General features: G+C 35.1%; 1 protein-coding gene across 1 annotated transcript; it reads right to left on the bottom strand.

Annotated features, from left to right (window-relative positions):
* Nucleotides 1-623: 623 nt before the first annotated feature.
* LOC112012939 (mitochondrial adenine nucleotide transporter ADNT1) lies at nt 624-2,410 on the bottom strand (the record flags this gene model as incomplete). The annotated part of the gene is made up of 2 exons (XM_065759987.1): nt 624-1,056; nt 2,057-2,410. Coding segments are annotated over 2 exons (438 nt in total), but the record flags the coding sequence as incomplete, so codon positions are not given.
* Between the last annotated feature and the right edge of the window lie 11,025 nt (nt 2,411-13,435).

Below are 13,435 nucleotides of genomic sequence, written 5' to 3'. Positions count from 1 at the left end.
GCATGTTGGATGTATGATCATATGCATTATGTATGGTAACTTTTCAGGAACTTGGATTGTTATGTGGTGTTTGGTATAGTGCACATTCAAGTATTGGATAATAGGGTATGGTTGAACTTAATGATGATCTATTTGATAAGCATGCGTGGAAATGAAGGAATGAGGAAGGCCCTAGTACCACTGATCCAAATGAAAATGCTTGAACTAATAGCTAACATGCTTTAGAATGCTCATCATAATTGATTTTCCCAGATGGAAAATCTTTTGTAAAATTAGTTGGACCATGAGTTATATAAAATTTGTGAGAATTTGTAAATTATAATGTCTTCTTACAATTTTTTTGGCTGAAAGACTTTTCCAAGTACTATAATTATACAAACTTCAATTAGAGAATTAATTTTTTCCATCATTTTTTTTTTTTTTGATAAATAGAGAATTAATTTTTTCCATCATTCAACAAAATGTTATTTATAAGCACAGCAACTTCTCAAAAAATAAAATAAAAACAACTTTGTAAAAAACAATGTCATTAAAAAGAATAACATTAAGGTAGAAGTTATAATCAAACCAGTAGAGAATCTAAATGGGGGATAAAAAACTATCTACAACTAGAATGGATCCACTTGAAAGAGAGAGAGAGAGAACTCACTCAGGAACATGTCATTGCAAATATTCTCAAGAAAAAAAAAAGCTCTCTTAGCTCTTATGGAAGGCATGCAAATGTGTTCTTGCAATTGTCAAAACATTTATTGACACAGCATATCAATGGGAAGCTGAAAGCTACAGCATATTCAAAGGGAAACATAGAAAGGAAAACAGGGGAAAACAAATTATAAATACAGGCTCAAACGTGCTTCTAACTCATTCCTGGAATAACCAGGAGGAAGAAATTACCTAGTTTACCGTCTCTATATCCCCTTGCCTACAAAAATAGCAGACTTGTCCAATAATTATCATTGAGTTCCCTGCACTTCAGTCTGATATTCTGATCTCAACTCCCAGAATGTCCTTCACCACCTCGTATGTCACAAATGCAATTGCTATAGATGGGACTACCTGAATAAGACAGGCAGTGCATCAAACAATGTCCTTAATGCCGCGAAAGATATGTTCATCAAACATTAATGGATGATTTATCATTTTTATCAACCAAGTAAAGGATATGAATCTTTTTCAACAACATTTAAATGACTTGATATGAAAGGAAAAAAGTCTATGGACACCTGTAAGCACCAAGCAGAAAAGGGAGATTGGAGGTGATACTGATTGAATGCTAATCTAATCTCAGAGGAGTACTGATTGAGTACATTTGAGTAATTCTGGAAACAATTTGGAGTGTTTAAGAGCTGAACACACTAGAACATGCTTTTGCAGATCCTAAAAAGAATACAATTCTGAGGCTCTGAAGGACCAGCGTCAATGTACAACTGCTGTTCACTTTAGATTCTGAACATGGAACCATAGAAATTTACACACCTTCTCTACAAGGACCCAAATTCAAGACCGGAGAATAAATACATCCACATAAAAGGCATATATGCATTACTTCAGGCCCACATATGGATGCACCTTATGTTAGACATCCTATGGGCCAGAAGCAGTAGGATGGTTCTAAATCACCTCATTTGCAAAAATTCAGGAGCACTCTCTCTTATAACAAGTTCAAAGCATCAAACCCTATCAAATATTTCAAAACCTCTTAAGTGACCCAGTATTAGAGGCATAACCCATACATCATGGATACTTGGTTTGCCAGCCAAATAAAAGGTCTGCAAGACACAGGAATTTATAAGATGTAGAGGCTTTTTTTTTCTCCCTTCCAGCCAGCAGGATTATAGCCCTGAATCTTGATGTTTCTCTGTTTCTATAAAAGGTGAAACAATCCCCACAGCATAGGGAATTATGAAAATTTCCTCATCCAGGTGTGTCTAAAATATGAAATTTGATCATACAGACAAATTTTACTCGGAAAGTGTCAACTGTCAAACTAGTTAAACCTAATGGTATTCCCTACATTTCAAAAGACAGAGATTGCAGGTAATATAAGGGGACTGACCTTCACAGAATTGGGGACCAAACCCTTGTACAATGCACCAAAGCCCTCGTGTCGAACGGTTTTCCTGAATGCATCAATCATACCAGTGTATTCAAGCGGGGCCGCACTCCTCCCATCACCAGTGATAACAGAAGCAGCATTATTCCACCCCACCATCTGCATTCGTCGACGTATGACATCAAGAGGATAAGCAACAGTTTGTCCAACAGTGCCAGCAGCAGCTCCACATGCCAGCCGTGTTGTCACACTCAGCTCAGAGTCTTCAATTAGTCCAAACGGTTTAGCTTTAACCAACCAATCCTTTAGAGATTCATACACAGCAAAGTTGAGACCCACATATGGAATCTGTAAGCATCAAATGGAGAATATAAGTCAGCTAAGTTTTGAGATTTATCCCACCAAAGCATTTATGTGTGTGTGTGTCCACATGCGTGTCTGTGTGAAAATTACACAATAGTTAAACCACGAAAGATCTAAACAAAGATCATAGTTAAAAGTGCAGAATATATTGAAACTTGTACAAGGATTCTATCCAGCCTTCTCCTTCTCTCTCTGTGCATGCTTTCTTTTTCATTATTAACAAAGCATAAATATTCCTCCACTAATCCCATTGATGCCTTCTACCATATTCAAACAAGAAGCAAGAAAATCTGAGATCCAAAATTCAAATCAGGGCTTACAGCTGAATGTGGCATGTTGTGATATGAAGTTCCACAAACTTATATTCTAATCTGAGGATGAAAATTGTCTATTCCAACAATTTGAATAAGAGCCATAGGCAGATGAAACATGTGGCCTTCTTAATTAGTTATATTATTTAGAAATTATTTTTAAGACTAAAAATTAGCATAAGGATTAGGGTATACTTTAAAATATTTATTTATTTACTAAATAATTAAGATATCCATTTCATATTGTACCCAATAATGACATGTTGCTATGTTTGTATTGTATATTGTATCCGTATCCGTGCTTCCTAGAGAGGCCCTATTTAAAAACTAAAAACACACTAATCAACCAAGATAATCAGACTCAAGTAAGGTACACCCTACTTGGTCATGTATGGCCAAAAATTCCCACATAACAAGGATCTTTATTGTTCTCCTTTTGAAAAAGAGATTAAATTCGGCAAGGATGTTCTGTAAATCCTATGTTTTACCCATCCAATCCCAACATGCCATATCATCTTATCACATATTTAAGAATAAGCACAACTACACCCAATCAATTCTAATACCCATATATAAATCCAACCAAATTAGGAGTTAGATTTTATGGAGGCCTCGGTGGCTGAGTTGATGAAGTTTCCAAATGGTGTTCTTTTTTGGGATCTAACTTTTAGAAGATATAGCAAAGATTGGGATATGAATTCCTTCTATAGTTTTATGTCTAGAATTTATGGAGCTTCTTTGAAAGGAGTTGGGGATGATAAGATGTGTTGGAAACCTGCTATGGGAAAAGGTTTTGCTGTTTGTTCTTATTACCAAGTGCTGACAAAAAGTTTCGATCAGTCCTTCCCTTGGAAGACTGTTTGGAAGTAAGGTCCCATCTAGAGTTGCTTTTTTTGTGTGGACTGCAGCTTTGGGGAATATTTTGACTATTGATAATCTTATGAAAAGACAGATTTCAATTTTGGCTTGGTGTTTTATGTGTAAAAGAAATGGGGAATCAATTGATCACCTCCTCATCCATTGCTCTATTGCTTTTTGTTTATGGTCAATGATGTTTACTCTGTTTGGCATTCACTGGGTTATGCCAAAAACAGTGGTAGAGATGTTGGCTTGTTGGCAAGGAAAGTTTGGGAGGCATCGAAATTNTCCCACAAGCCATACACGCTCATTGTGCTTGAAAGATGAGAAACCAAAAGAGTGAAAAAAGCTCAATCAAAGAATATAATAAGGAAAAAAAAAAATAATCATCTTTCATTCCTTATTTAACACGGAACATTTGAAAGCTGAAAGCCCAAAATATAATACACAGCTATGCCAGAACAAATAACTAGTTTTAGTTGTCACTGCAGGCAGTGGAGGAGCCAAATGTAGACCAGAACGGCCATGGCTACCCCAAACATTTTGAAAATTTTGTAAAATATTAAGGGTATGTTTGGTAACTGTTTTTTTTCCTCAGTTTTCTGTTTTCAAAAAACATTTTCTGTTTCCCAAGGCAAAAAACTTGTTTGGTAATTTTTTTAGACAAAAATCAAAAACTATTTTCAATATTCATAATGTGAAAGAAACTGAAAACAGGTCTTGAGCTTTTTTTATTTTTCAGTTTTCCCTCACCTTAGAAAACACACTAAAACAAGCTGAAACACAGCCAATTAATGAACCAGCGCACTGGTTCGACCCACAAGACTGACAAAATGTTTTTCCCACACTTCCTTTTTTTTTCACTCAATATTTTAGTGCCTAGTATCTGATAACCTTTATATCTTCCTCTGCACCTCCACTGCCTCCATCTTGCTCACAGAGAAAACCTTGATTGAGAGAACCACTTGTAAGGTAAGCGAATAGTCTTCACCAGATTGTCCTTCATGACTGCCTCTTGTTTTTCATTAGATTCTACTATTCATTTTCTATTCATTATCTCACTCCCCTTTTCTTTTTCTTTTTTTTTTTTTTTTTTTTTTTTTTTTTTTTTTTTTTTTTGTGTGTGTGCATGATGTAGCAGGTCTATGCGATCTCAGATTTGGGAAAGTATTTCATAACTTTAGGGATCCAATCACTCAAAGGCACGGGTTTTTCCCGCGCTTCCTTTTTTTTTTTTCACTCAATATTTTAGTGCCTAGTATCTGGTAACCCTATATATCTTCCCCTGCACCTCCACTGCCTCCATCTTGCTCACAGAGAAAACCTTGATTGAGAGAACCACTTGTAAGGTAAGCGAATAGTCTTCACCGGATTGTCCTTCATGACTACCTCTTGCTTTTCATTAGATTCTACTATTCCTTTTCTATTCATTATCTCACTCTCCTTTTCTTTTCTTTTCTTTTTTCTTTTTTGTTGTTTGCACGTGATGTAGCAGGTCTATGCGATCTCAGATTTGGGAAAGTATTTCATAATTTTAGGGACCCAATCACTCAAAGGCACGGGTCTTTTCCTTTTTTCTTTGTTCATGGATTATTACAAAATTGCTTGAAGTTTGCTATGTATTTTATGTAATGCAATTTGTATATGTGCGTTGAATCTGGGTTTATTCAGAATGGGTGTTTTCTGTGTGTTTGATTTAGGATTTTGAGGTTTTGGGTTTGCTTTGGCCGTGTTGGTATGCTTGTGGGCTCTATGGTGTTGGGTTTGTGTGTGCCTTGCATTCCTGTTTTCTACCCTGTTTGAGTGTTACCTCCCCTGTTTCTTGAACATGTTTTCACTTTGTTTCTTTAGCTATCCTATATGCTCTGTTTAATCAAAAACTGTCCAATATATATATGTGTATAAATTCCAAATTGAAGGCTTGAGTAAGTCCTTGATCCCATGGAGTTTATTCAAGTGCGAGGTAAACAATGAGAAACAGTCCACGATGATATAATCTAATATTAATTCCAATATAGAATCTTGTCTGCAATGCCATATTCAAATTGAAATTAGTAATTAATGCTTGAACATGTTTTCACATTCACAGCTGAAAAATTAAATAAAAAAATAGAGCAATAGAGAAAAGGGAGAAAGGAAGAAAGTCTAATATGAAGTTTACATTTGTTTACACGGGTTGGGAGGGTACAGCCAATGACTCACGAGTATTCTTAGATGCACTTCAAAGGCCAAAAAATAATTTCCCATGGCCTCCATCTGGTAAGATATATTGTTGCCTCACTTACATATTTACAATTTTCAAGTTTAACCCATTCACCATGTCATACTTCTCTCTATCTTATTATTATTTTTGTTAGGTGGCTATTATTTAGTGGATTCTGGTTATCCATGCACCTCGGGGTTTCTTCGAGGTGGGGATCGTCCTAAAGGTGCTAAAGAGCTTTTCAATTATAAAAATTCCTCTCTTCGTAATGTAATTGAGAGATGTTTTGGCATTTTAAAGGCAAGATTTCCAGTCTTAAAAATGATGCCCCCATTATAAACCACATCGACAAGGGAATGTGATGAGAACCTGTTGCACAATTCATAACTTCATTCGAATGGCAACAAGAGATGATCGCTTGTTTACTCAATTCAATATTGATAACCTTAATGTTGAAGGTGAAGGTAGGGATAACGGGTGAGCCATCGCACACTGTTGACTTAACTAGCTATGGCAGCTTATAGGGGATCAGATCGCAGGATTGATGTTGGCAAATAATAGGCATCATTGATGCCATGTTTTGTTTTTTTTTTTGGATGAAATTGATTTGCTGGCACTGATGCCATGTAGTAAACTTTTCAGTTATTGATTATCTTTTATGACACTTGATAATTGTTATAGTTTCAATCTTACTTATATGATTAAAATTTTAGGCATGAATTTTATATACAAAACAATTGATTTGTAATTTCTTTAGGTGTAAGGATTTTAAATACTTCGGAGCAAACATGTTTTTGAATTAGAATAAATATAATTTAAAAAAAAAAATTAACCAAAGAAAACAAAATTCAACTTTTTCAAAAACAACTACCAAACTAATTTCCTGAATTTTGTTTTTGAAAAATGTGTTTTTCAAAACAACTAACCAAACATGTTTTTCATTTTGAAAACAAAAAAAAAAAATTGTTTTTTTTCTTTTTCCCTTGAAAACAAGAAAACGAAAATAGAAAACGAAAACAGTTATCAAACATGCCCTAAGCCTTTAGGAAAAATAACACTTGGCCTCCTCAAATAAAATTTGTAGAGTAGTAGTAAAACAGGACATGTCAAGAGGTGACAAATATGATTTTAGATAGGATAGAATGGTGGAAAAAAATACATGTGGTTGACTCTAATTAGTCTGTTGGGAACCCATAACAAACCCAACTTTTTGGAATTAAAGCTTGGTTATTGTTGTTGTCTATATTCTTGTTAGATTAAAAGCATATTTATAGACAATGCCTAAAAAATATTAAAACATAAAATCCGCTTCAAATATGTCAAGTGATGATATATCTGGAAGGAAATAGGAAAATATAATAGGTTGTAAATTTAGCATAAAATCTTGTGTAAAATATTATGATTCCTCTCCAACTTTGACTCCTTTCTTATTATGACATTTAGTTTTGTTTTTATCACACTATTTAATATTGAATTAATCACAATCTTAGTTCAATTTGCTGTAAATAAATTTTTGAAATTTTTTTTTCATATATATATATATGATAGGTAAGAAAGTAATATTACTGAAAATAAAGAGAAAAAAGAATACATAGTGTTCACGATAATGAACAAGGAACAACACAAAAACAAAGAAACAAAGGAATCAAGAAACTAAGCTAAGAGAAAAAAGAAATTCAATAAGGGAAGAAAAATTCGAAAGACCCCAACACCCAGACCAATCAAAAAGAGTCCGCTGGCATAAATCAATCAACTGAGCCAAAGAATTCACAGTATCCTCGAAAAGTACGCCGATTACATTCCGTCCAAAAATCCACAACAAACAACCTAGAACCAAATTCCAAATATCAGAATTATATTTCCCAAGCTATTGCTACCAACTAAATAATAACTCAGTAGCAGAACCTGGCATGACCCAATGGATCCCAAATAGTCGAAGCATATGCACCCACAAAGAATGAGCTAATGGACAAAAAAATAAGAAGGTGATCCACAGATTCCTCACTACAACAACACATACAATACCAATTTGCTAAGGGGCAACCTCGAAGCATAAGATTATTCAATATAAGAATCTGGCCATGAGCTAATGTCCACTTAAAAAAGGCCACCCTTTTGGGATTCTTTATTTTTCAAATACCCTTCCAAGGGAAAAAGGAAGTAGAAACCACCCAAATCTTATGATAGAAAGACCGAGTATCAAACTTCCCACTACCATTAAGGCCCTTACAAAAATTGTCGCTTCCAACACCCCTAGGAATCCGAGATTGAATCAAGTGAAGATAGCAGAAAGAAGCCGCTAACTCCCAATCAGCAGAATAGTCGGTTGACCATCTCTTCCTCAATTGTCCCGTTGCTATGGATCTTTGGTCTATGGTTTTGGGTTTATTTGGAGTATCTTGGGTTATGCCTCATACTGTTTTGGGTTGTTAGGGTGTTGGCAAGGCAACTTTGGTCGTCATCAAAATAGTTATATATGGTCCATCGTTCCTCATGGCTTAATGTGGTGTCTTTGGAGGGAGAGGAATAGTCGTTGTTTCGAAGATACTGAGAGATCTATTCCGGACCTCAAGCTTTTCTTTTTTAAAACTTTGTTGGATTGGTTGTTTGCTTTGCAAAACAAATCTTTCACTTCTCTTTTTGTTTTCCTAGATTCTCGCAATTTTTGTTTTTGATCTGTTGGCTCCTAGTTCACTCCCTGTGTACTAGGCAGTTTCCCTTTTGATATCAATATATCTTATTACTTATCAAAGAAAAAAAGCCACTAACTCCCAATCATTGAACTCCCTAAAAAAACATGAATTCCACACTATAACATTACCACCCACTGGAAGACACAAAACATCCTAAATACATGCTTTCCTTATTGGTTGAACAAGCAAACAACTCAGGGTAAAGAATTCTGAGAGAATTATCCCCAATCCACTTATCATGCCAAAAAGAATACAAGAACTATCACCCACCGCAAAATACAAGTGCTTAGAAAAACTCACCCACCCTTCATTGATGCTTCGCCATAAACCACACCCATGGGCCCTTCTACAAACTTTAGAACTCCACCCCCCTTCCCATATTTCATGGCAGTAACCCTCGGCAAAGATGACTAGCTACATGACCATACCTCCAAAGTCATTTCCAAGCCTGATTAAAAAGACACCACTTTCCAAATCCCTAATCCACTGAACTCAAGAGGTAAGCAAACTTTTTTCCCAAGCCACCAAAGGGTATTTGAAACACTCCTCTGAGGATCCCCACAAAACATTTCTTTGAATACATTTTAATATAGCAATCACGGCTTTAAGGACAATGAAAAGAGAAAGATAATAAGTCGGAGGACTTGAAAGGGTACTTTTCAACAAAGTGAGCCTACCTTCCTTTGATAAATAAGGTCTCTTCCAACCCAAAAGCGTTTTCTCCATCCTCCCCAAAATAGGATTCCAGATAGATGTTGTCTTATACAAAGTACCCAAAGGCATACCCAAATATTTCATAGGCAAACTATCCACCCTACATCAAAGAATATTAGCCAAATGTAAATGTTACTCGCCTCTCCAATAGGGGCAATCTCACTTTTCCCCACATTTACCTTCAAACTAGTAAAACCCTGAAAAGAAGACAGCCAACCTAATCGAAAGCAACTGCTCCATAGAAGCATCGCAAAAAAGAATAGCATCATCAGCAAAGAGAAGGTGGGAAATATGAATACTAGTAGAGTTTACAGGACCCACATGAAAGCCCCGAATAAAACCACCATCCTCAGTTTTCTTCAAAATCCTACTTAGAACCCCCATGATCAAAAGGAAGAGAAGAGGAGACAACGGGTCACCTTGTCTTAGACCTCAAGAACTTCCAAAGAAACCAGCAGGAGAACCATTCACTAACACTAAAAAGCAAACAGTAGTGACATAGGCCTTTAACCAACTCCTCCATCGTACCCTAAACCCTGTCCTATCCAAAAGATAAAACAAGACATTCCAATTCACAAGATCATAGGCTTTTTCAATGTCTAACTTGCACACCACGCTCAGTGTACGACTCTTCAATCTACTATCAAGCCACTCACTAGCACCACACCCAATATGCAAGTCTTCAATCTACTATCAAGACACTCATTAACAATAAGCACAGAATCCAAAATTTGTCGACCACCCTCAAAAGAATTTTGGGACTCAAAAATGAGTTTTTCCAACACCATCCTTAATTTCTTTGCCAACACCTTTGATAACAACTTGTACCCACTAAACTAATAAGCCGAAAACCTTTAACATTCAACGCATTATTTTTCTTAGAAATTAAGCCCTTGTTTGGGAGGAGGGAATGGAATGAAATGGAAATAAATGAAAAGAATAATTTTAAAATATTATTCCCTTCCTTTGTTTGGGAGTTTATAGAAGGAATGGAAAGTCCATTCTCTTGTTTGAGAGTTTAAGTGGGAAGAAATGGAATAGGTAGAATGGAACACTCATTCCTCTTTATTCCTTTAAAACCTCAAATTTTCATTCTCCCCAAAATTAGGAGGAATGGGAGGAAATGAAATTAGATTTAATAAATTTTTTACTAAAACTCCCAAAATACCCCTTTTACTCAATCCTTTATTTTAAAATAAGGGTCTCATAATAATATTTTCAGAAAATGATTTCATTCCATTCCTTCTATGTTACTTCCAGACAAGATTACTTAAATTCTATTCATTTTCATTTATTTCCATATCTTTATTTTAAAATATCTAATTAAGGTTACTTAATTCCATTTCATTTCATTCTATTCCCTTGCTTAAATACATTCCATTCCTTTCCATTCCTTAGCTTAAATACATTCCTTTCCATTCTTTTGTTTAAATATATTCTATTCCCTTATGAACTCTTAAATGAAGCCTAAAGATTGGAAAGAAGCATTCAAAGACCATTCAAACTCTGAATTCCTATGAAAGTGATCAAAGAAGGCCATAACATCCTTATTCTTTTCCACTACACTCCAGCATTTATTAAAAAAGGCAATAGTGAAGCCATCGAGACCTAGGGCCTTATCGCCCTTCATCTCCCTTAAGAACTTGGATCACCTCCTCTTTAGAAAAATCCCTCTCAAGAGAAAGCCTCTCATCCTCCTCAACACTAGCAAATTCCAAACCATCCATAGTAAGACGCCACGTGTCTGTGTCTGTGTACAAATCCTGATTAAACTAAACCACCTTAGAATGCATAACTATCTCATCCTCATATAGAACACGATCCACCTCTCCTCTAATATGATTAGCTCTTCTATGAGAGTTCGCAACCTAGTGAAAGAAACAAGTATTATTATCACCCTCCTTCACAAACAGAACCCAAGACTTTTGTCTACAAAAAATTTCCTCCAAAGAAGTTAAATGAGCAATATCGCCTTTAATCAAAGTATGACAAGTTTGTTCCTCATGCATGAGGCCCAAAAAATCTTCTCTAGCATCCAAACTTATAAGTTCAAACAAAAGGCTTTTCTTCCTAAATGCTAGGTCCCCAAATTCATCCTTATTCCACTTCTTTAAATCATCTTTAAAAGCTTTTAATTTTCAAGACAAAATAAAAACTTGAAGAGCCCAAGAAACAATACCCGCCCCACCATTGCCAAACTATCTCCACAAAACACTCATCTTTCAACCACATATTTTCGAATTGAAAAGCATTGCGACCTTTACTGACACCACCAGCTTCCACCAAAAGTGGACAATAATCAAAAACCACTCGAGGGAGTACCCTTTGAGACACATTCCGGAAATGATCTACCCAAACCACCGAAACCAGAGTCCTGTCAATTCTTGACATACAGTCTGTCCCAGAGTCTCTAAACCATGTGAAAGACACCCATTTAAGGGGTAAATCTACAAGATAATTGGCCTCAATGAAGTCCGAGGAAGCAAACATAGCCAGGCTGAAAGACTCACAACCAAATCTCTTACTCGGATACCGAATATTATTAAAATCTCCAATCAAACCCCATGCCTTGTTCCACCCAGCACGCGCCCTAGCAAGCTCCTCCCACAGAGCACCTCGTAGACTATGATCATTAGGACCATAAACACCAGTACAAGCCCAAACAAAATCATCCACAACCCCCTTCAGTAAAACATTAACAAAAAACTTACCTATAATATGTGATTTGAGAAAAATATATATACACTTACATAATTATCTTTTCCATCTAGAGAGTGAAGGCCTCATGAAGGCTCTCCTTTTTCACTAGAGATTCCATTTCCAAGGTTTATAGAGTCCTTGTATTTTTGTAATTTTTTAGTCTACTTTGTGTTATTGTAAATGAAGTATTCTATTTAATAAAATTATTCTTACCTTCCCCGTCGCCTTGGCAAAAAAAAAAAAATTTAAATTATTCTACAATTTTTTTTCCTTAAGGCATCCCAAAATAATATTCCAAGAACAATGGAGGAAAGTGGAATGATCAAGTAATTCTAAATCACGTGATTCTAATAAACACAATAGCAAAACACATAGGGTGTGATTAGAAAATAGTCAAAATTTGAGGGATGTACATACATTTTACTATATTATGTATTGTATTTATTTAAAATTTATACAAAAAATATTATTTTATAAGAATAAGAATATATTGTGCACATTTTAATAAAGCAATATCTCATATAGTTGATGCAAAGAGTAAAGAATTTGGGAAAAAAGAAGATTAGATACTAGAAGATAAAAGAATTGGGGTCTAGTTGCAATGTGGGGCTTTCTTGACAACATTTATAGGCTACTTTAGTTATTATTGAGTTTTCTATTAAGTTTCTTTAGGTTAAAAAGGCTTCTGATTCAGTTATAATAAAATTTTGCTAAAATACGATTCCTTGGTAATTTTCAAAGGCTCATAAGTCTTATTTTGTGTTTTGAATCGCTTCCCTATTTGGTTTTGAAGCATAAAGAATTACACAACACAAGAATGTGACAAAATGAGGCTAAGGATGGACATACCATTGCCGGTTTGCTGCTGATACATATACAAGATTCCCCTGTCATAAAATAATAAGGGAAACATATTAATCAATTGTCTTCACTAGTTCAACATGAAAACGTGACTAATATAATTGTGTAGAGTAGGAGAGTGGAAGCACGACCATCTCTTCTTTCCCAGAGATACATAGATGAAAAAAGGTTTAAACACGTAAATGAATATTTTATTCAGTCTTATCATTAAAGTTCAAAGGGTTTATGCTTCATCTCATGTTATCCCTATTTCAAAGTGACAAGACACATAATGTGAAGTAGCTGAACAGACTGAAATAGTTTCTGTCCTTTTGAATGTCTGATAAGATTTGGCATTACACATACAATCAGCACCTTCACACATGACAGCAGCATATTTAGAATCAACAGTAAAGTCAAACAAACTCAAAAAACCACACTCCCAAACAATTCAATTTGTTTGAAGAACGCGATTCATAAACATGGCCAGGTCATCTCATAAACGTGCTTCATAAAAACAACACTAATGCTCTTTCATTTCTTTCTTTCAATCTATTTTTATATATTCTTTGATCTAACTTTTAAGAGCTTTATCCATACAAGAAATATGATTGCCTTTTTAAAGGTTAATTTCATCCCATCACCTTTTAGATATAATCTTTATTTATTTATTTTTGTAAGTGCCTCTTTAGATATAATC

Source organism: Quercus suber, unplaced genomic scaffold (assembly GCF_002906115.3).
Source record: "Quercus suber isolate HL8 unplaced genomic scaffold, Cork oak 2.0 scaffold_349, whole genome shotgun sequence".
Taxonomy (NCBI): Eukaryota; Viridiplantae; Streptophyta; class Magnoliopsida; order Fagales; family Fagaceae; genus Quercus; species Quercus suber.
Note: the sequence above shows the minus strand (reverse complement) of the source record. Positions and strands in the feature narration are given on the sequence as shown.